The following is a 24,147-nucleotide window of genomic DNA, read 5'->3' as shown; positions in this document are numbered from 1 at the left end:
ACAAAGCCCAGCTGGTGACGTCAGAGACGTCAAAGCTGTAGCTTCTTTCAGGTTCGAGCATAATGAGGATGTCCCTGAGCATCTGTCCACTTAGAGTCCTGGGGTTCTTAAGGAATCCTCCATCCAAATCGAAAAGAAAAGGCAAACCAGGAGAGGAACGGGCAAAGCCCTGAGGAAGCAGTTCTCGAAAGAAGGAATCCGAAAGGCCAGTAAGCATATCAGAAGGTTTCGACATCAGGAAGCTGCACGTAACACGGTGGAAGGACACCACAGAGCACGGGGCAGGCTGGCAAAGCGCCGACGGCCGTCAAGCCGCCTGGGGTAATTGCACACCCTGCTGGTGGGCAGGGCCGTGGAGCAACCACTTCAGAAACGAGTGGAGCTCTAGCTAGTAAACTCGGAGACACCCCCAAGCAAGGACTCAGCTGTTCCCCCACCGCAGAGCGACTCGCATGCCCCAGGAAATGCGGACCAGCCTCGTCCACAGACGCCCCATGCCAGAAACTGCCCAAATGCCCACCACTAGCAGAACGGGGACACAGACTCAGTGCAACGTCTGATACAACGCTCTGCTACACTCAGAGCTACGAATGCATTTTACAAAGTTGGAATGAATCAAAGTTACTTTTCTGTAAACTCTATTGAGCCAACGCACACACAGACAAAGGTACATGAGGTGCTGCCGTGCGGCTCAACGGACTGTCACAAAGTGAACACACTCACCCCTGCAACCGGCACCCGGAGAGAAGCACGTCACCCCCCGGACGGTGAGTGTCTTCAGGTCGGGGACACACGGCTTTCACTGCTCTGCGTCCTCTACACGCCTGGGCAGAGGGCAAGCTCGGTAGAGTCTGCTGAATGACGCACAGCTCTGACTGGTGCCAACCACCCGAGAAGATGCCCTTGGGGCTTCACTGCGCCTGCACTTCGCTTCCTGTCTGTTTAATCCCTATGTTTTCGTCGTCTTTCGACTTTACTGGGACCTTCCACACATCCTACCTTACTTCACCCTCACAGAGATCCTCAAGGTAAGCCGAGAAGGTATCACTCACCCCTCTGCCACGGTTGTGGAAACTGAGTCTCAAAAAAGCTGGTCTTGGCCAGCCGGCTGGCTACTGGGCGGGCCGCGAGGAGATGCCTGGGTCTCCTTCGCCTGACGCGGCGCCCTCTGTCCGGCCCGGCCCTGGCCGGTCACCTGGGCGCCCCGGCTCCGAGGGACGTTCTCCAGCGCCAACAACGCATGGTGCTCTGGGGTAACAGGCTCCACAACGGGGCTGAATGTGAGCAGAGGGAGGAGAACGCAGCAGGGACTTACCAGGCAGCCCTGACCACGCTGGGCCCCGTGGGCCTGGGGAGGGCTCCCGCACCCCCTTTAGTGTCAAAGCGCTGTGTTCTTCTGAGCAAGCTTTTCTCCTTTTTAATTGACATTTAGCTGATGTACAATATTATGTTAGTTTCAGGCGCACCTGCATGTACTGCGGAATCATCACCGCGAGCCCAGTAACCACCTCCCCCACAAAGTCACTGACGTTGTTGTTACAGTGTTACTGGCCATGCTGCGTACGCTGCGTGTTGCACACCCGTGACGTCTGTTCCATAACCAGAGGTTTACTGCCCCTTAACCCCTCCACCTCCTGTGCGTCCCCCACCTCTTCCCCTCTGACAATCACCTGTTTGTTCTCTGTATCTGTAAGTCTATTTTCCTTCTGTTTTGTTTCTCGGTTTGTTTTGTTTTTTGGACTCCACATATAAGTGAGATCATACGGTCCATTTCATTGTCTGTCTGACTCACTTCACTTAGCGTAACGCCCTCTGGGTCCAGCCATGCTGTTGCAAATGGCAAGATGTCGCCCTCTTTGTGGCTGAGTAGTATTCCATCGTATACACAAACCAGTCATCTGTTGATGGACACTTAGGTTGCTTCTTTATCTTGGCTGTTGTGAATAATGCTGCAGTGACATAGGCGTGCATGTATCTTTCCTAATTAGTGCTTCTGGGGTTTTTTGGAAAAATACCCAGAAGTGGAATTGCTGGATTGTTCAGTAGTTCCGTGTCTGACTTTCTGAGGAGCCACCACGCTGTTTTCCACAGCGGCTGCACCAGTTAACGTCCCCACCACAAACATCCTCTCCCGCTCTTGTTATTTGTTGTCCTTTGATGACAGCCGTCCTGAACGATGGGAGGTGGTATCGCGCTGCAGAGAGCAAAATATTTTGACAGTTTACTTTTTGTGTAAAAATCCATGAATAGGATACAATTCATTGTACGTAAATTACACCTCAATAAAGTCGTTTTTTTGAACAACAGATACCACTGACGGCCCCTTGGACGGTTAACACAGTCTGGGGCCTTCTCGCTGGTTCAGCAGTGGCCACGTGTTGGCAGACCTGACCTCCAGGGCGAGCGCTATGATGTGAGGACTTTAATTACTCCCACGGGGCATGAGGAACTGTGGGCACAAATGGAAGTTTACCATGTGCATGAGAAGGATCAACCAATGTGTCGAAGGCGTCAACTTTCCTTAAGTTAACATGGGGTTTTTTTGGTCTGTATATGAGTATCCAGACAAGCTGGTTCTAATTTTTTTTAACAGTAAAACAATAAATGAGCAATAATATTCAGAAGAATTCTGATAAAAATGATGAGGGGCCAACATCCCTTTTAGATATTAAAACACAAAACTATAATAATTTAAAAGGTGATACTGAAATCGATGGAAAATAACAGAAGATTCAGAAACAGATCTAGATGCAAACAAAAATGTGGTAATAAAGGGGATAGTTCTAATCAGTGGGAAAAGATGAATTATTTAATAAGTGATATTGCAACATCTGGGTAATCATCTGGGAAAAACAAAGTGAACACCCATGTCGTACAACTAACATAAGGACAAAGGACAAATGGATCAAAATTTATGTGTAAAAAACGGAAGAAACCATCAAAGTACTAGAATAAATAAGGGAGAAAAAATTTCAATGTAAGATGTAAGGAATATTTTTCTAAGACAAAAATCCAGAAGCTGTGCAGAAAGGGAGGAAATACACATACGTATACATAAATACACACGCGTACACACACACACACACATACACACACACAGATGGCAAACTCGACGACATGCATACACAGCAGCGTGAGAAAAAGCAAAAGACAAGCGCCAGAAATACTCGCGGTGCATCCCACCGGGACATACGAGTCACTGGAAGACAAATAACTCGATAGGAAATGGATAAAGGATTTGAACAGACAGTTCACAGATAAGAAATAAAGATGCATTCGTGCGTTCACCTTAGACATATGAAAAGACGCTCAACCTCACTCTCATCAAGGAAAAACAAATTAAAACCCCACTGAGACGTCATTTTTAACCTAGCAGACCAGCAAAAATCAAAAAGATTGGTAACAAACGAGGATGGTGAAGATTGGAGAAAACGAGTCCTCGTGAGACGGGAGTCCAGCACAGCACTTGGGGGTGTCTGGCAGCTTCCATCAAAACCATGAACACACACCACTCCTGCCCTAGGATCTTCCTCTTCTCAGAAGTCATCCTGCAGATGCTGTCTCAGATGGGAATGGCTCTGTACCAGGTCACTCTGTGCAGCATTGTAACATCAAAAGATCAGAAACCATCTAAATACCTGTCAGCAGGTGACTGGTTAAATGAGCGATGACGCCCACGTACCGTGGGAAATCGCGGGACTGTTAGAAGTAATAGCACGACTCTTAATGTGCTAGTAGGAAAACATCTCCGAGATAAACTAAGGGAAAAAACTAGGAGACCACGTCCACGGTGCTCTACAGGCCGTGCGCCAGGGACGGAGCACAGCAGAGCACGGGAGATCTCAGATAGTCACGAGGACCTGGCGATACCAAGTCACCTCCGGGGACAAGGCGGACGGCGGTGGAAGGGGGGGTCTTCAGTGTGTACAACCACTTGCTGCTTTGGAACTCCCGACTACGTCGTTGTACCACCCTATTCATAAACATTCAAATATACCAAAATGAGCAGAAATCAAAGCAAACACAGGAGGTCACTGGACAGGGTTGAATCTAGCAAAGAGCCCAACCAGTAGCCCCCACGCTAGGTGTGGCTGCCTGGTGGGGGCGGGGAGACAGTGAGGCTTGGTGGCAGGTCGCAGAGGGTCCCCTGCCAGGCGCAGGCTGGATGGGCTCTCCTAGTGAGTGGTTGAATGTTCCTGATCTGCCACTGGACCCCAGGCTGGAGAAGCCACCACTCCTGTGTCTGTCTGCCCACAGAGCAGGGAGGTGCGGGCCGGTCACCTCTCGTCCACAGCACCTGCCACGTGCAGGAGCGACAGGCTCTCAGGCGGGCTCCTGACACTGAGTGGGCTCCTGCCTCCGACAGCACTGGGCTCCTTGCTGGACTAGGCCGCTCGGAGGAGGACGGCCGACCTGGCCCTAAGCCACCTTCCCGACGACGGCCGTCGCCACTCAGCGCCCCCTCCCCCGCAGAGGCCGTCCCGGGAGGAAGGGCCGCTTCCTCTGCGCGCTGAGAACATTGCAGATCTAGCCTCTCAGCCTCCTTGCGGCTGCACCCTGCGCCGCTCTCCGAGGGGCTGACGCTCTGGGGGCTCTGGGCCCCCCTGCTACGGGCGGGCTCCCGACGACCCGGTGTCAGTGGGGCAGACGCCGGGCTGCCCGCGGTGACCCCGCACAGGAGCACAGCAGCACCCACTGCCTCTGACAGCTCTGGCCCGGAGCGCCCGTCCAGGGGCGCCGCTGCGGAGCATGGAGGGACACCTCGCTCACCGTCACCTCTGCTGGAGGCAGGCGGGTCCCCGCAGGCGCTGCTGACAGATGTCTGTCCTCAGGTTTCACCTACCCCCACTGGACCCTACCTTCTTTTCTTTTCCTTTTACTGTTGAATTTCAGCATCAGATTAGTGATAACAGGGAAATAGCTAAAGAAGTGATCGCATGTCCAATGTTAAGGTTCAGTTGAGACTAAAGTAACCCAATAAAGTCATGGGAAAACAAGAATGAGGCCATTTAGGCGTGAAGGTATGTTTCAAGTAAATACTCCCAGCTCGCAGAGGGACGGCGGCCAAGGGCAGGGTGACAGGGGTGGGTGAGGGAGCATCAGTGAGAAAGTTGTATTTTGTCAGCGACAAAATGTCCGGGATGGCCTGTGACCAGCGAGATACACGGGAACTGAGGAGTCCACACGCAGGTTTATGTGCCTGTTAACCACTGATGATGGTTCTCCCCTCTCCTCTCCCCATCGTCTTTTATGTGGAGAAGGTGTCGGCGCCCAGTGTTACAGGGAAGCTCACCAGGCCGTGAGGAGCCACGCGGAACAGGTTGGGAGGGGTGGCTGTGAAGCCTGGGGGGACACGCGGTCCCTCCTCTCGGGGGGAGAAGGAAGGCGCCCGCAGGAGAGCTGTTTCACCTGGACGTGGTTAAACACGAGAGGAGGGTGGGGGCGAATGCTGGATATTAAAGGGCTGGACTATGCCGGGCCGTGGTCTGTTTCCATCAGATCCGTTCCCTCCAGACCCCCGTCCCCTGTTCTGCTCTGCATCTCAAGGGTGGTCCCTGAAGACTCCACTTCCCAGGCCCCCAGATGGGTCTGCAGTGGGAGGTTCTAGAGAGAGATTATAATGTGGGAGGGAGGTGTCCAGCCCTCCTCACCCCGGGGGCCTCTGCAGAAGTAGCTGCTCCTCCCGCAGGGTTCCAGCCGCCCTGGGAGAGCTCGCCGGGCCTGGAGCTTCCGGCCGGCCTGGGGCTCTGGCTGCCCCGCCTCCTCCCGCTCCCCTCACACTGACGGCAGCAGGGCCTTCCCGCTGTCGCCGGTTATGTACATCAGGTTATAATCCCCCGTTTTCCTCTTAGCTTTCCTATCACCTCTGTAACCAATTCCCTACATTCAACTCCTTCTGCTCTAAGTTCTCCTATGGTTTCTGTTTCTTCATTAGCCCCCGACAGGTTCAGTGTCCATGAAGAAGGAACTGGCTGAAGGCTGGTAATGGTAATCACACTAGTTTATTAAGAACTCGCTACGATCCAGGCCTGGCGCTAGAGGTTCACATGCATTAACTAAGTCAATCCGCTCAACGTCTCTAAGAGGCGTCCGCATGTTGTAAGAGCTGGCACGTCTTGCCTGCGGTTACACAGTCCATGGCCCAAGTGAGACTTGAACACAAGTCTGTGCGACACCAAATTCACACTCATCAGAGCCTTTCATCACCACAGTGCACAGTGTGCAAGCATCAAATATCACCAAAGTCAAACAGAAAAGAGCCCATGATACAGTATTCAGTCTTTACAAGTAGACAGAGGACTCCACGCACGGCATCCTAAGACGGCTTTATTTAATCTAAAATGTATCCATTCATCTCATTAACATCAGATCCAGCCACTCCTTCGTCCTTCTTTCACATGCACCTTCGTACTTTTCTGACTTAGTGGCTGTGGATGACCCTGTATTAGGTTAGGGGTGGCACCTCCAGGACTTCATCAAAGACCCAGACTCACGCCCTCCTGTGGCTCCCCGTGCCTCTGTGTGCCCCCTCGGTGCCTTCCTGTTCCCACAGCAGCAGCAGGAAAAAGGCAGGGAGCTCCCCTCCTTTTGAAGGAGACTTCCTGGAAGTGGCACCATGTCCTGTTTCCTTAGTGTTGACCAGAAGTTAGTCACAGGGTCACTCCAGGCTGCAAGGGAGGCCGTAAATATAGCCATTCAGCTGAGGGCCAACGTGGGCTCTGCCAGTTGAGAGCGGATATGCAGGCAACTGGCATTCTCCTCGACAGACCATTATAATCAGGATAAAATAAAAATAAGGTACGTTGCTTTCATTGCTCAGCTCCATCACAGAGCGTCTAACTAACTGGTTCCCATTTATGTCCACACAGAGCAAGTTAACCTTTCAGCCTTTGCAGAGTATATGGGGGAGTGACTTTTAAAATAAACTTTTAATTTTGGAAAGATTTTAGACTTACAGACAGTGGCAAATATAGTACAGAGAGCTCTTCACTCACCCAGTTTCAGTTTCCCCACATATTGTAGTCTGAAATTTCCACAGTGCATTTTTCAGAACTAAAAAAGCAGCATCACTCCAGGGTCATCAACCAAACTCCAGATTTTACCAGGTTTCACCAGTTCATCCTGCTTCTGTTTTCAGGTGCAATGCAAGAGCCCACATTTCGTTTAGTTTTCATTTCTCCCTAGTCTCCTCCGGTCTGTGACAGTTTCTCAAGTCTTTCCTTTAAACAAATTTTTAAATGTTTTCTAATGACTCCAACAGTTTTGAGGAGTGCAGTTCAGGAATTTGTAGAATGTCCTCGGTCTGGGACTGCCAGGCGTCTTCTCGAGGTGGGACTGGGTACAGGTGTGCAGGAAGCGCAGCGCAGGGTGACGCGCCCGCCCCATCGCGTCCTCCTGGGGGTGCCTGGGGCCCACACATCACTGACGACACCGGCCGGGACCGCCTGATAAAGGCGGTGTCTGCAAGATTCCTACGCTGGAAGGTATTTTCTCCCCTTCCTATACTCCGCTCTCTGGAAGTGACAGCCCGGCCCTCACCTGGAGGAGAGGTCGTGGGAGCTACATACACTACGTGGCTTCCTCTGTGCAGGAGCCTTGCCTCCTCTCAGCGGGGGAGTGAAACGCGTGGCTTTTGCTGCAGGGCAAGTGACAAGAGACGAGAACGCGTCACCGGCATCGCGGTCGGTTCTGGGGAGGCCCTGACGCACCCCTAGTTTCAAGGAACACACGAGCTTGTCAAGGAAAAAGCACTTACGTGCCGGGAGCCACGTCAAAGGTGCGAGGTGTCTAGGACGCGTCCGAGCCTGGGGCCCGGGAGGGAGAAGGGCAGGAAGGCCCCGGGAAGGAACCACGCAGGAGGCACAGCCGTCTGGTTGCGCGAGTCGCCGGGGACGCCCCTAACCATCACCCGCAGAGGACAGACGGCGGGGCTGCAGGCTGTGGGGCTCTCAGGGCTCATTCTGCTGAATTTGGGACGCAGACATGTGGATGTGCTGCCCTGGGTCCGGGAGGAGCAAGGCGTTTAAACGGACGTGGGAATTTCCCCTGGGATGGGGAGGGCCTGGGGGGGCCCAAGGGGGTCGTCTCGCTATAAAGGGGGACGAAGCATGAGCAGAGGAGGCGGAGGAAGGAACGGGGAGGACACGAGGCCCCGCCTGCTGCCAGGGCCCTTGCAGACGCGCGCCGCTGGGAGCCCCCGCCGGCGGCGGCCCGCAGCCCCACTGTGCGCGGAAAGCAGCCCCGGCAGCGCCCAGGCAGATGCGCCGAGAAGGCCCTTCGGCGACCGGGGCCGCGCGGCGCGTGAGCGTGACCCCAGCGCCGCGAGCCCTGCGGCAAGGCCTCCAGTTGTTCACAGAAAACAAAATTAAGAAACAGCTACTTAAAATTGCTCATAATCCCACCCCACAAAACAATTAACTGCAAGTTGTATACATGACCACACACACGTATACACACAGCAAACAGATACTGTAATACACGCACACTGGGAAGATCAGAAATGACAGATAATTGTGTGTGAAAATTAACGTCGCCCACAGCCTCCTGGAGGCTTGTTCATGTCTATGTTTGCATGTGTTACTTTTTTAACCAAAAAATGGATTCATACTGCATACAGCCCTCCTTTAAAACATTGTTATTAATCATCATTACTACCATCATGAACATTATTCCTTATTGAGACATGTGCTTTTAGGGAGATCTCATTGTCCCCATTTTACAGATACAGAAACTGAGGATGACAGACATTAAGTAAATTGTGATCCGGAGCAATTCTGACCAAGTCTTGTAGATTGAAAGCCCATACAGTCTATGTCAACAAATGCTCATTTAGAATATTGCCTTAAAATTGTTAACTTATTGAAAATATAAATACAAAACCCTGGTTCAATTTACAATATTCATCATTTTCTTATTTTCCTTGTAAACGTAGAAAATTCTAATAATCATTAATAAGGAGTCTGTACTAATTTTGGTCCTATTTATAAATTTAATTAAATGCTTTAATTATTTCAAGTTGAATTTTGAATTTAATATAACCGATTTCCTTTTTAAGTATTTCAATATCTGACTTATAAGGAGCCCTCCCTGAAGTGTTTGAGGATATTTGTAAATCCAATCAGTTAAATATAAACATGAACCTAAAACGCCTTTAATTGTTCCCATACTGTTTATAAAATAAATGAGATTTAAACGTTAAATGTAAACAAATTACTATAATTACACATAAGTTAGAATTGTAAACCTAGCATCCCAAATTCTATTAAACATTACAGACACCTAAGTTACCAAACAGAAACAAAGTCACTAAAACATAAATGTAACAATTATAAATCTTGGACAAAATATTAAAAAAAAAAAAAAAAAAAACCTGTGTGAAGGCACTGGAGAGCAACCCAAAGTAGGGAGAAATGGAAGGGAAGCTCACTGGGGGGGACCCACGTTTAGTCAGCTCTTCCCCGAGGGTATCCCGTAGTTTACTGCAGGGCCCTGCGAGTAGAGCTCCAGCAGAAAGCAGCAGTTTACCCGCCTGATGAGACAGAAGTCAGAGCTTTGGAAACGATCCTGAAGCACCAGCAATCAAGGGCACGTGGGGAACCCAGAAAGGGAAAAGCCACAGAAGAAAGAGATCCAAGTTTTTCGTATAAATTTCCCTTTAATCGTTGACTGATTCCTAAATTGTGTATGCACGGGACAGGACTCCAAGAAACCCAGCAAAACCTCCTGGGGAGTGATGGAAATGTCAGGTATCTCCATGGTGGCAGTGGTTTCATAGGTGTCTGCATCTATCAAAATTCATCAGATTGTACATCTGAAATATGTGTAGTTTACTGTACAGAAATTACACCACAATACTGGAATTTGACACAACATTGTAAAATGATTATAAATCAATAACCACAATAAAGTTGCTTTAAAAAAAAAAACAGCAAAAAAGAGGCTAAGGAACTGAGCTGAGATTTTAGCTTCCTAGGACTCAAGAGTTTAAGGTTGGCATTTAAGCCTAACCAAAAGAGAGGAGTTTGACAAATAGCTAGGGCTTTCCACTGACATTCCTGAAGAGCTACATCTTAGAAGGTAGACCGTATCTGAGCACCAGGGAAAAAACTGAATAGACCTTCCCTAATGAAGGCTAAAACTAAACCCCCGGGGATCAAGATAACCTGCAAGTAAGTTAAGCATTGCCACAACAAAATGCAATACTCTTTAGAGGAAGATAACTTAACCCAGATTTTCTAAGTATAAGCCATTCATAGGACAAATACTGCATGATTCCATTTAAATGAAGTATCTGAAATAGTCAAACTCATAGAAGCAGAAAGCTGAAAGCTGGTCACCAGGGACTGGGAGAAGGAAGAAATGGAGAGCTGTTATTCAACAGATAGAAAGTTTGTTGTGCAAGACAAGCCAGTCCTAGATATCTGCTGTACAATATCATGCCTATAATTAACAACACTATGTTACACACTTCAAATTCTGTTAAGAGGGTAGACTTCATGTTAAATGTTCCTACCACAATAAAAACAAACAAAAAAATCATTACCATCAACAACGACAAAGTTAAGGCAAGAAGGTCATATTGAGAAGCACGGACTACCAAAAATAAATGAATCCAGGACTCTGGAAAAACTTTACTAGATGCAACATAAATAAGCCACAGAGATATAATATACAACATAAGGAATACGGTCAATAGTACTGTAATAACTTTGAATGGGGACAGGTGGCTGCTAGACTTACTGTGGTGATCATTCCATCATATATGCAAATGCCAAGCCACTATGTAGTACACCTGAATTAACATAATATTGCACACCAACTGTATTTCAATTAAAAAAATACCATGGTCACAATCCATTACTATCATTACACATTTTGATGCTCAAATTGTCCCTGACTTGACTAACGGGAATTCCTTCAAATTGCCATTTTTGACATAGTTCCCTCATTTCTGAGTGCCTCTTGGCTTTCCCTCAGAAGACATCCCAGGCTCACTTGTGCTCACTGCTACTGGGATGTTCCTTCTCCCTGGTCCTTTCAGCAGACAGAGCAAGAGAACACATATGCACACACACACACACATTTATTTCTATCTCTGGCTATGTACACTGAAAACTATACGCTCACACCAATACCTTGAATTCCAGTCCAACATCACAGGGTTCATTTGGGTCATGTTTGTAACCCCTTTCTCTGACAGGGAGAAACGTGGCTCCATTCATCCTTAGTATGTTTAGTTATTTGCATCACTGCCACCAACCCCTCTCTTATGCAGAATTCCCATTCGGGTTTCGACTTCTCACATCAGACCAGCCCACTGCATGAACACTCTCCTCTCCCTGTGTGGGCTCCCACACCCACTGCCAGGCAGGCCCTCTATGTGGACACCCTCCTTTCCCCTGCTAAGTCACTGAGACCCCAACTGGGCCTCCCCATCACCACTATGTGATCGTCTTCCCCACCCTGCTCAGGACCTGACACCTCCAGACAGCCCTTGCCCCTCTCCATTGGGGATATCCTCCTCACCGTGCTTGCGCTTGGAGTCCCCAGGATGGGACACTCCTACTTGTGAGTGCACTTCCTATGCCAGCTTGCTCCTCCCTCCCCCAGGGACACCCTCCTCACCTGCAGCAACAGCTCTGCTCTGCAATACCCTCTCCACAGTGTTCGGCTCTTGCACTGTGCCTTGAGCCACCTTCCACCATGGACGCCCTCCTCATCCTGACAGACAGAGAGATGAAGGCAGTTCACCTTGGTCAGGCTGAAGCTGGTCCATGTCCAGTTTGCCTTTAGCCCTAGAGCAGTGCCTGGGTGAACCAGTGAACCTTAAACCCCTATGTGTGTCTCCTCATTAAGTGTGGGCTGCCAATCTCTGCTTAGCTCTTGAGCCCCTTAGCAGCTTTCTGTGTCATTTTCTTGGAATCTCATGAGCTCAGTTTAGGTGTCAACAAATGTCGAGACGGGATTATAAACGGAATTTCAGGCTCACTTCTTCGTATTCCCCTCTCTTCTGGGGTCTCGACCCTCAAGCCCCGGCTACCTAGGTGACCCGACTCCCACTTTGGTCTCCCTAGACCAGGCCACCTGCTGCTGATTCTGTGCTGCTGCTTATATGCAGTCTGGACAGCTCCGTGTGAGTGAGCGAAATTAGAAAACCTCCTCACACCATATACAAAAATAAACTCAAAGTGGTTTAAAGACCTAAATATAAGACATGACACCATAAAACTCCAAGAAAAGAACATAGGCAAAATATTCTCAAACATAAATCATAGCAATACTTTCTTAGATCAGTTTCCCAAGGCAAATGAAATAAAAGCAAAAATAAACAAATGGGACATAATCAAACCTAAAAGCTTTTGCTTGGCAAAGGAAATAAAGGAGACGGTATATATCTTCCTTTTATCAAGCCTCTAATATAAAATACAGGTTTCAAACTAGGGTTACAAAACTTAGAACATATTTTAAGTGTTTATACATAACAAATGTGACCTTCATAAAAATAGAAAGCATACAGTTCCTTACGTTTTATTTACTAGCTACTTAAGAGTATTAATTCACAGTGCACTATCAGAACTGGTGTCCATGAAAGGGCTACAAGTTTAAAGCTGTATGGAAACTCCAGGATCAGATGGGTTTACAGGTGAATCCTACCAAACATTTAGAAAAGAGTTATACTTCTCAAACTATTCCAAAAAATTCCTGGAGAAGGAATGCTTCTGAACTCATTCTATGAGGCCAGCATCACCCTGATACCAAAATCAGACAAAGATATTACCAAAAAAGGAAAATTACAGGCCAGTATCACTAATGAACATAGATGCAGAAATCCTCAAAACAAACTGAATCCAACAATACAGAAAAATGATCATACACCATGACTAAGTGGAATTTACTCCAGGGATGCAAGGCTTTTCCAATATCTGCGAGTCAATCAGTGTGATACAGCACATTAACAAACTGAAGAATGAAAACCATATGATCATTTCAATAGATCAGTAAAAGCTTTTGATAAAATTTAATATCTATTTATGATTTAAAGAAAAACTCTCCAGAAAGTGGGCATAGAGGAAACATACCTCAACATAATAAAGGCCATATATGACAAGCCCACAGCTAACATCATATTCAGTGGTGAAAAGCTGAAAGCATTTCCTCTAAGATCAAGAATAAGACAAGGATGCCCACTCTGGGTACTTGTATTCAACATAGTATGCAAAGTCCTAGCCACAGCAATCAGACAAGAAAAATAAATCAAAGGAACCCAAATTGGAAACAAAGAAGTAAAACTGTCACTGTTTGCAGATTACATGATACTACACATAGAAAATCCTAAAGACACCACGACAAAACTACTAGATTTAACAATGAATTCTGTAAAGTTGCAAGATAAAAAATAAATATGCAGAAATCTTTTACAGTTCTATACACTAACAACAAACTATCAGAAAAGAAAATTAAGGAAACAATCCCATTTATAGTTATATCAAAAAGAATAAAATACCTAGGAAAAAACCTACCTAAGGAGGTAAAACACCTATGCTTCAAAAACTATAAGACATTGATGAAAGAAATTGAAGGCAACACAACAGATGGAAAGATATACCATGTTCGTGTATTTGAAAAATTATTATTGTTAAAATGAACATACTACCCAAAGCAATCTACAGATTCAATGCAATCCCTATCAAAATACCAAGGGCACTTTTCACAGAGCTAGAACAAATAACTTTAAAATTTGTACGGAAATACAAAAGAGCCCAAATAGCCAAAACAATCTTGAGAAGAACAGAGCTGGAGGAATCATGCTCTCCGACCTCACACTACACTACAAAGCTATAGTAATCAAAACAATATGGTACCGGCACAAAAACAGACACATAGATCAATGGAACAGAACAGAGAGCCCAGAAAGAAACCTACACACTTACGGTCAATTAATCTATGACAAAGGAGGCAAGAATATACAATGGAGAAAAGATAGAATAAGCAGTACTGGGAAAACTGGACAGCCATATGTAAAAAAATGAAATCAGAACATTCTCTAACACCATGTACAAAAGTAAACTCAAAATGGATTAAAGACATAAATGTAAGACTGGAAATAATAAAACTTTTAGGAAAAAAATAGGTGGAACACTCATTGACATAAATTGTAAAAAAATTTTTTTTGGATCTGTCTCCTAAAGTAAAGGAAATAAAAGCAAAAATTAACAAATGGGACATAATTACACTTTAGAGCTTTTTCACAGCAAAGGAAAGCATTGGCAAAATGAAAGGACAACCTACTGAATGGGAGAAAATATTTGCAAATGATATGACTGATAAGGGGTTAATATTCAACACATATAAACAACTCATACAACCATATATATATGTATGTGTGTATGTGTGTGTGTATATATATACACACACACATATGTGTGTGTATTTATATATATATATATATATATATATATATAAAACCAAAAAACCCAGTTAAATAATGGACAGAAGATTAGAATAGACATTTTTCAAAGAAGACATACAGACAGCTAACAGGTACATGAAAAAAAAAATACTCAGCATCACTAATAATCAGGGAAATGAAAATGAAAGCCACAGTGAGATATCACCTCACACCCATCAGAAAAGCTATCTTCAAAAAAAAAAAAAATGTTAGGAGGATGTTGAGGAAAAGTGAACCCTCATACAGTGTTGGTGGGGATGTAAATTGGTGCAGTCACTGTGGGAAAACAGTATGGAGGTTTCTCAAAAAACTAAAATTAGAACTACCATAACCCAGCAATTCCACTCCTGAGTATAGATCCCCCTAAATGAAAACACTAACTCAAAAAGATGCGTGCACACTAATGTTCACAGCATTATTTAAAAGTGTCGAGATGTGGAAGTAACCTAAATGTCCACCAACAGATGAATTGATAAAGATGTGGTACACACACACGCACACACACACACACACACTCACACACACACACTCACACACACACACAATGGAATACTACTCAGCCATAAAAAGGAATGAAATTTTACCATTTGCAACAACATGGATGGACTTGGAGGGTATTATGCTAAGTAAAATATGTCAGAGAGAGAAAGACAAATACTGTATAATATATTCATATGTAGAATCTAAAAAATAAGACTAAAACAAACCAGTGGATGTAACAACAAAGAAACAGACTTACAGATACAGATTCAGTTGTTACCAGTGGGGCGAGGGAAGGGGGGAGGAGCAAGATAGGAATAGGGATCGAGAGACACAAACTACTCTGTATAAAATAAATAAGCTCCGAGGATGTACTGTGCAGCGCAGGGAACATAGCCAATGTTTTATAGCAACTATAAATGCAGTATAACCTTTAAAAATTGCGAACCACCGTGTTCTACACCTGACAGATGTAATGCTGTACATCAACTATACCTCAGTTTTAAAAACGCTGCTACGAACATTGGTGCACAAGTTTTTCTGTGACCACGTACTTACATTTTTCTTGCGAACACGCCCGGGGTGGCACTGACGGGCTACACGGTAATTCTGTGTTTAACTTGGGGGGCGGCTGCGCCGTTGCACAGCCCTCCCGATGTAGGAAGGTTTCAGGCGAACAGTCTTGAATGTTGTCATTTTCTAAACTTTCTGAAATGGATGTATAACTGGGTTTAAATTACATAGTTTACGTTTTGCTTTGCAAATGTACCATAAAATAAGCGGGGAACGCCTCACATGTGAAAATACGAACGATCTTGATGAGGAGAAGACGTAACACTACGTCTGCAGACCGCGTTTCTGTTCGGCCTGCGGCCTCCCGCCCGGCCGGCAGGTGGACGCGGCGCGGGGGGGACCCGCGGCGCCACCCCGCCCCTCCTCGTCCTGCGCAATGCGGGGCCCGCGCCGCCCAGACACCCCCCCCCCCCGCCAGGCGGGGGCTGCAGGGAAGGGACTTGGGGGGCATCCGGAAGGCGGAAAGTAACGGGAGTCTGCTGTGCTCCAGGGGGGCGACGGCCGGACGCCGCCGGCGCGAGCGTGCCCGGCCCCCCGGGCGCCCCGTCCGCTGCCCGCCTCGCGGCTGCGCTGCGCCCCAGGCCGCCGACCGCCGTGCGAGCCCCCGCGCGCCCGGGCGCGGACGCGCCGGCTTCTCCCGAACCAGCCCCGAGCGACAGGCGCGCACACGGGGCGGAGGCCCCATTTCACGTGCAGCCCATTCACAGTACACCGACGGCGGGCAAGGGTGCTGCGTCTGGGGACGGGCTTCCCCACCGACGAGACGTCTGCTTCGGAGCCAAACGGGAGGCCAGGCTTGCTTTCCTGAATTTATCACGAGCATTTTAAAAATGTCATTAAAGACTCGCTGCAAATGGCAGAACAGGCATCAGATACCCCATGGCTTAACGAACTGTTCCATAACGCTGGCATTTGGGTTATTTTTGTTTATGTATGTTTTGGCTGTTAGGAATAATCCTGAAAAGAGTGACGTGTTCACTACTTCCTTTAGACGGATTCCAAAGAGACATTTCTGATTCAAACGGTGAAAGTGCAGTGAAGATTGTTGACGCACATCGCTAGCCCGGCTTCCAGAAGCGCAGCAGCGCGCACGCCGCACGTGGCGACCAGGAACCCGCCCGGCCGCTCACGCCCGCCCCCAGCGGCTGGGCTGCGGAGTGACGCGCGCTGCTGGGTGCGTGGCCGCTCAGGGTCACTTTTCACTGGCGCGCGCATCAGCCTGCCGCGCTCCCTCCCGCCGCCGCCCCCTTCCCGCGCTTCCTTCCTGACTTCCCTCCCTTCCCCTCCCCTCCCCTCCCCTCCCCTCCCTTTCCTCCTCTTTCCCTCCTTCCTTTCCTCTATTCTTCCGTCCTTTATAGAATTCACATACTTTGCCTATAAATCTGTCAAATGTTATGTTTTTATAAATCCCCGAACTTCCTGTTGCATTTAATTTTGTTTATATTTTATTATATAGCAATATTTTTATGTAGCAGAAATCGATTCCTTTAGAGTTCCTAACATTGTGTTGAATAGTTTATTTGCCATTCAGAAATCAGATAAGTATCAACTTCTATCTGCTATTATTTATGGCTCGATTTTAAATTATGGCTTGGTTTTATGCTTTGACTTACCTGAACTTTTTTCGGGGGTATATTTTTAAAGGAGTAGATCTAACTTAATTCCCCCCTCCCCCCCCAAGACAACTAGTTGCTTGAGCACCCTATGGGCAAATGCTAGTTTCATGTAATTATATTTTTTAGATTCTAAATGTGGCTCTTTTAAATAAAGACATGGTTGTTGAAAAACCTTCAAACACTTCAGAAATACATAATGTGGGAAGAGAAAGAATCCTACTGCCTAGGCATAAGCACTGCTGATAAATCAGTGAATTTTTTAAATTAGCCTTTTAAGTTGAAGTTTACAAATAATATGCATAGATTTTAAGTATATAGTTTGATGAGTTTTGACAACTATATACACTCCCATAATCTCCATCCAGTCAAGATATAAAACATTTCTACTCCCGCAAAGTTCCCTCTCGCCCCTTTCCAGTCCATCCCCATTTCCCCGAAGCTTTGACTCTTCTTCAACTTCATATAAATGCAATCATAAGTATAAACTTATTTATGTCTGGCTTCTTTCACTCAACATAGTTCTTTTGAGATTCAACCATGCTGTTGCGTCAACAGTTCCTAAATATTGCTGAATAGTATTCCATTGTGTGGATAAACAGCAACTTATCCATTCATTTATTGATGGACATTTGGGTTCTTTCCAGTTTGGGACTGTGTCACATAAATCCAAGAACATTCTAGTACAAGCCCGTTTGTGGCCCTAGTAACTTCTCAGTGGAATAGGGTAGGTGTAACTTTAATTTGATAAGAAACTGACATATAGTTTTCCAAAGTGGTTGTGCCATTTACCCATCCACCAGTAGTGTGGGGCAGCTGCTCTACATCCTTACCAACACTTGGTATTATCTTTGTGTGTGTGTCATATAATTTTAATATTTTTTAAAAAGCACAATCACAAAAGTTACAAGTACAGTACAAAGAATAATTTGTTTTTGGGGGGGCGGGTAATTAGGTTTATTTTTTATTTAATGGAGGTACTGGGGATAGAACCCATGACCTCGTGCATGCTAAGCATGTGCTCTGCCACTGAGCTATACCCTCCTCCACCAAAGAGTATTTCTCTTTCAGCATTTTAGAAAAAGTGGCCAACCTGGTCCCCCAGATTCTTTAGTGTGTATTTAATACAAGCAGGGACATCTTCCTCCATGACCATCATGAGTAGTAAGGTAACACTGCTGCATCACAGCCCTCTAATTCTCAGGCGCTGTTCGAGGTTCAACAGTTGTCCCAGTAATGTACTTTCTAGTAAAAGGATCCAGTTCAACAAGAATCTGTTGCATTTAATTGTCCAATTTCTTTAGTCTTCATCAACCTGGAACTGTTCTCAGGTTTTTTTTTTTCACTTTTTAAGTTGATTTATAATCATTTTACAATGTTATGTCAAATTCCAGTGTAGAGCAAAATTTTTCAGTTATACATGAACATATATATACTCATTGTCACATTTTTTTCTCTGTGAGCTACCATAAGATCTTGTGTATATCTCCCTGTGCTATACAGTATAATCTTGTTTATCTATTCTACAATTTTGAAATCCCATCTATCCCTTCCCACCCTCCACCCCCTTGGCAACCACAAGTTTGTATTCTATGTCTATGAGTCTATTTCTGTTTTGTATTTATGCTTTGTTTTTTTGTTTTTTATTTAATTTTTTAACATTTTTTGATTTATAATCATTTTACAATGTTGTGTCAAATTCCAGTGTTCAGCACAATTTTTCAGTCATTCATGGACATATACACACTCACTGTCACATTTTTTTCTGAGTTATCATAACATTTTCTGTATATTTCCCTGTGCTATACAGTATAATCTTGTTTATCTATTCTACAGTTTTGAAATCCCAGTCTATCCCTTCCCACCCTCCACCCCCCTGGCAACCACAAGTCTGTATTCTCTGTCTATGAGTCTATTTCTGTCCTGTATTTATGCTTTGTTTTTGTTTGTTTGTTTGTTTGTTTTTGTTTTTCTTTTTTAGATTCCACATATCAGCGATCTCATTTGGTATTTTTCTTTCTCTTTCTGGCTTACTTCACTTAGAATGACATTCTCCAGGAGCATCCATGTTGCTGCAAATGGCATTATGTTGTCAGTTTTTATGGTTGAATAGTATTCCATTGTATAAATATACCACATCTTCTTTATCTAGTCATCTGTTGATGGACATTTAGGCTGTCTCCGTGTCTTGGCTACTGTAAATAGTGCTGCTATGAACATTGGGGTGCAGGTGTCATCCTGAAGTAGGGTTCCTTCTGGATATATGCCCAGGAGCGGGATTCCTCAGTCATATGGTAAGTCTATTCCTAGCCTTTTGAGAAATCTCCACACTGTTCTCCACAGTGGCTGCACCAAACTGCATTCCCACCAGCAGTGTAGGAGGGTTCCCCTTTCTCCACAGCCTCTCCAGCATTTGTCATTTGTGGATTTTTGAATGATGGCCATTCTGACTGGTGTGAGGTGATACCTCGTTGTAGTTTTGATTTGCATTTCTCTGATAATTAGTGATATTGAGCATTTTTTCATGTGCCTTTTGATCATTTGTATGTCTTCCTTGGAGAATTGCTTGTTTAGGTCTTTTGCCCATTTTTGGATTGGGTTGTTTGGTTGTTTCTTATTAAGTCGTATGAGCTGCTTATATATTCTGGAGATCACAGGTTTTCTTTTTTAAAGTTTTGAAGTTTCCATGCCAATTATATTGTTGAATGATCTTTCTTCATAATTACATTCAGGTTATACATCTTTGGCAAGATTACCATAAAAGGCACACGACTTTAATTTATCCCCTAACTGATAATGTTCATTTTGATCATTTGAACAGTTTGCAAGTCTTCCTCACTATGAAGTTATTATTTTCCCTTGTAATTTATGCATTTGTGGGGAAGACTCGGATATTAAGTAACTATTCCACGGCTTCCCAAACTTTCGCTTTGCTCACATTCACTTATATCTGTGTGAACTTGTGGTTTCCCGTGTTCTTCAGTGGGTAATAATCTATCATTATTTTGATGCTCAAATTGTACCAGACTTGGCCCTGCAAGCTGGCTTCTGCGCCCTTTTGACATCTCCCTACCATTCTTGAAACAGTTTTCTGCTTTCTGGAATAAGAACGTTGAGGATCACCTTGAACCTTTCCTGCCTAGCCCTGGAATCAGCCATTTCTCCAAAAAGCCTTAGTTTCTTTTAATGGAGAATGGTGTTTAGAAACCAAGATTTAGGCACTTAGTGTGCTCACTGCCATTAGCACGTCACTGCTCCCATTGCCTTTCTCAGGAGAGAAACAGGGAATATGTGATGGGTAGAAACATACACACCGAACACATACACTTACGTCTTTGCTCACTTCCATGGCTCTCTGCGTGTGCTGGAAACCGTGAGTCCACACCAGTTCTTCCAATTCCAGTCCAACTCACAGGGCTCACTTTGGTCTCCTCCCTCTACAAAACCACAGCTCCTCTCTCCGACGTGTGCTACCCTCATCCTGTGTACTTACTGGGTCAGTACGCTGAATGGAGCCAATGTCTCGTGTCCCCGATGTGACCACCCCCCCGCTCGCTGTGCTTACTCTCTGGGACTCCTCTCCCGATCACTCCTCCACCGAACACCCTGCTCTCCTCGCTCAGGCTCTACACTCCTGCTTTGGGCCTCCCATCCAAGTGGATGACCTCCTCAGTCCCCTTAGGCTCTGACTCTCCACGCTGGACCACACTGACACGGACCCCCTTCTCACTCCGCTCAGGCCCGAACTCCCGTGTTGAGTTGTCTCCCATATGGACCCTCTGTTCTCCTGTTCAAGCTCTGACATCTACCACTGGGTTTCCTTCTGTGTCAGCACCCGCCTCACCTTGCTTATGCTCTGGTATAACATGTGGGCCTGTCCCTGAACGTGGCTGCCTCCCTGCCCAGCTGGGGCACCGTTCTCACCCTTCGTGGCTGTCCCTCCACACAGAACTCCACGCAGCACCAGCCTGGCTTTGCTCCACGTGCTGGCCTCCGGCTGAAGCATCTGGAAAAGGAATGGAAGCGGGGAAGAAGGGGAAAGAGGCAGAGGTGTGGAACTACTGTCATTCCTTTAGATTTTAGTAATTCTAAAGGGCATCCTAGAGAATTGTTTTCAATTTGAATATCTCTGCTGTCTAATGAGCTTCTTTTATGTGCTAGTTGCCATTTGCATGCCCTCTTTTGTCCAGCGTCTGTTTGAGGTTTTTGCCCATTTATACGCTGCTTTTTCTTTGCCTTACTGCTTTGTAGGGATTGTTCGGTCTGGATCCAAGTCCTTTTTCAATGTATGTATTGAAAATGCATTCATCCACTCTCTGGCATTTCTTTTTATTTTCTTAATGATGTTGATGATCAGAAATGTTTACTTTTTATTAAATCTAATTTATTAGTTTTAAACCTTATGGCTACTATCTTTTGTGTCCCATCTGAAATATTTGCCCAGCTCAAATTCATGGAGATATTCCTGTATGTTTTCTTTTAAGAAAAATTTAGAGGCTTAGACTTTGTTTAGATCTCTGATCCATCTCAGTTTTGTGAATGCTGTGAGACAGAGGCCACGGTTACCTTCTCCATATCCAGTTATCCAGTTGTGCCAGCACATTTTGGTTGAAAAAGATCTTCATTTCCTGATGAATGACCTCATATATTTTGTCAAAGATCAGTTCTCATATATGCGTGAACTTTTTTCTGCACTCTATTCCATTCCATTAATCTGCAGTGCACTAGTAAACCAGCACGCCCGTCTCCTTGATTGCTGTCGCAGAATAATTAGGTGGTGTAAGTCCTCCACTCTTGTTCTTTTTCAAGATTGTGTTTGCTATGTCCTTTGGATTTCCATATAAATTTTATAATCAGCTTGCTGATTAGCTATAAAAATGTTGCTTGGGATTTTGATTAGGATTATGTTGAATCTATAGGTGAAACTGGGGAAAACCGCACCTTAATAATATCAAATTTTCTATTTCATGAACACTATATATCACCATTCATTTAGGGCTTTGTTAAATTTCCTCATAATGATTTACAGTTTGCAGAATAAATGTCTTGCAAATCTTTTATCAAATTTACTCCCAAATACTCTGTTTTTAAGTTGCATTTTTAAAGTTCATTTTTTCAATTGTTTTTTTGTAGCATATACAAATACGGTTGATTTTTGTATATTAACCTTGTATCATGCAATGTTCCTAAATTTACTTTTCAGGTTTAGGATTTTTCATAGATTTAAAGAATTTTCAATGTAAATAATCATATTGTCTGTAGTAAAGACAGTTTTACTTCAGCCTTTTCAATCTGTATACCCATTTCATTCTCGTGCTTTATAACATTGGCTAGGACTTCCAATTAAACGTCAAACAGAAGTGGGAACAGTGACAATCCTTGCCTTTTCCTGATTTTTAGGCCATATTTCTCCACATTGCACCACAGCCACCCAGTGCCAGCTGCGGGATCTCCTTTATTGGGCTGAAGAAGCTCCTGCCCCGCCAGGCCACGGTGCTCGAGTTGCGAACGAACGCCTGCTCTTGCTGAGCGACTTTCCTGAATCTACTGAGAGGAGGACGTGGGTCTCCACCTGCACCTTCCCGCTGCGGCAGATTTCCTGACTGACTGTCTCACGTTCACCCGCCCTGGCTGCCCTGGAACAGACCTCACTTGCTAAATTCTGTTTAGGGACATGTGCCCATGTTCGTGAATGGTACTGGTCTGCGATTTTCCTTTTTTGTAGCATCCTTATAAAGTTTTACATCCAGCTGATGCTTAGTTCATAAATGCATTAGGAAATATTCTCTTATCCTCTATTTACCGAAAGAATTGTGTAAATTAATACCCTTTCTTCAGTACGTGTGGCAGATTTCACCCGTGAGGCCGCCTGTGCTTGGCGTTCACTTTGCAGAGACGTTCGTCATTGGATAGGTTTGCTGCCCGCTTGTCTGACTGCTACGGGGCTGCTTGGACTTTCTGTTCTTGTTGCCTGTGTTTTGGTAGATCGTGCTTTTCCAGGAATTTGTCCATTCATCGAAATACTCACGTTTGGCACAAAGTTATTCATAGTATCACCTCATTCTTGATACTAGGGTGTGTGTGTGTGTGTGGGTGTGTGTGCGTGTGTGTGCGCGCGTGCATTTTCTTTTTCTTATTCAGTCTCGCTAGGGCTTTTTACCCCCTACGTTTCTTTTGGCTGCATACATACACTGTTATAGGAGCATGTTCTGTTGTGTTGGTTTCCGCCCTTATTTTTATTATTTTCCTTCTTCTGCCTCCTTCGGATTTTTTAAAAGTTCTTTTTCTAACTCCTTGTATTGGGAACTTATCATTGATTTACAACCATTCTTTTCTCATGTAAGTATTTAGATCCATAAATTTATTTCTAAGTATTGCTTTAACTGCACCCACACATTTTGATAGGTTGCATTTCCTTTATAGTCAGCTCAGTTTACTTTATAATTTCCATTGTAATTACTGCTTTGATTACTGGATTATTCTTGAAGCTTTTTTCCTTAATCTCTAAATCCTTTGAAGTTACAGTTCTGTTAGTATGTGCTAAGTTACTTCTGTGGCGGTCAGCAGCAATACACTGCATGACTGTAAGCCTCTGGAATGTGTTGAAACTTGCTTTATGGGTTGTTATGTTTTATTTGATAAATGTTACTTGTACTTGAAGAGAATGTGTACTCTGTATACCTGGGTGTAGTAGTCTATAAACACTGATCAGGTAGGTAAGACAGGCTGAACAGTGTTGCTCGGATAGTCCGCATTTTAGTTTTTGATTGTTCTGTAAGTTACCAGGAAAGCTGTGCTGGGTTCTCCAGATACGACTGTGGATCTGTCTGTCCTTTTATTTGGTCAACTGCTTTATGCGTTTTCAAGCTGTATTCTTAGGTGCATTATTATTGCTTTCTGCTGAGGTAACTTATCAATATGGAATTTCTTTGTTTCAAGTAATAGCTTCTTGGCTTAAAGTTTACTTTCTCTGATTACTTGATTATATCTGATTATATTAATGTAATCATATGTGCTTTCTTTGGTTAGTTG

At 45.0% G+C, this 24,147-nt stretch overlaps 1 protein-coding gene across 2 annotated transcripts in view; it reads right to left on the bottom strand.

Annotated features, from left to right (window-relative positions):
- Positions 1-1,711: 1,711 nt before the first annotated feature.
- Positions 1,712-24,147, bottom strand: part of LOC116660273 (putative hydro-lyase KRH_21160) — a 37,473-nt gene continuing 15,037 nt past the window's right edge. The window contains exon 3 of one of the 2 annotated variants that reach the window (XM_032469266.1): positions 1,712-2,194. In XM_032469266.1, the coding sequence (XP_032325157.1) occupies positions 2,141-2,194 (54 nt within the window). In that variant the 3' untranslated portion in view covers positions 1,712-2,140. Of the gene's footprint in view, positions 2,195-20,574; positions 20,586-24,147 lie in introns of those variants that run through there. The other variant, XR_004315709.1, reaches the window with a different exon arrangement.

The sequence above is a fragment of the Camelus ferus genome, chromosome 27 (assembly GCF_009834535.1).
Source record: "Camelus ferus isolate YT-003-E chromosome 27, BCGSAC_Cfer_1.0, whole genome shotgun sequence".
NCBI lineage: Eukaryota > Metazoa > Chordata > Mammalia > Artiodactyla > Camelidae > Camelus > Camelus ferus.
This window is presented reverse-complemented; position numbering and strand designations above follow the sequence as displayed.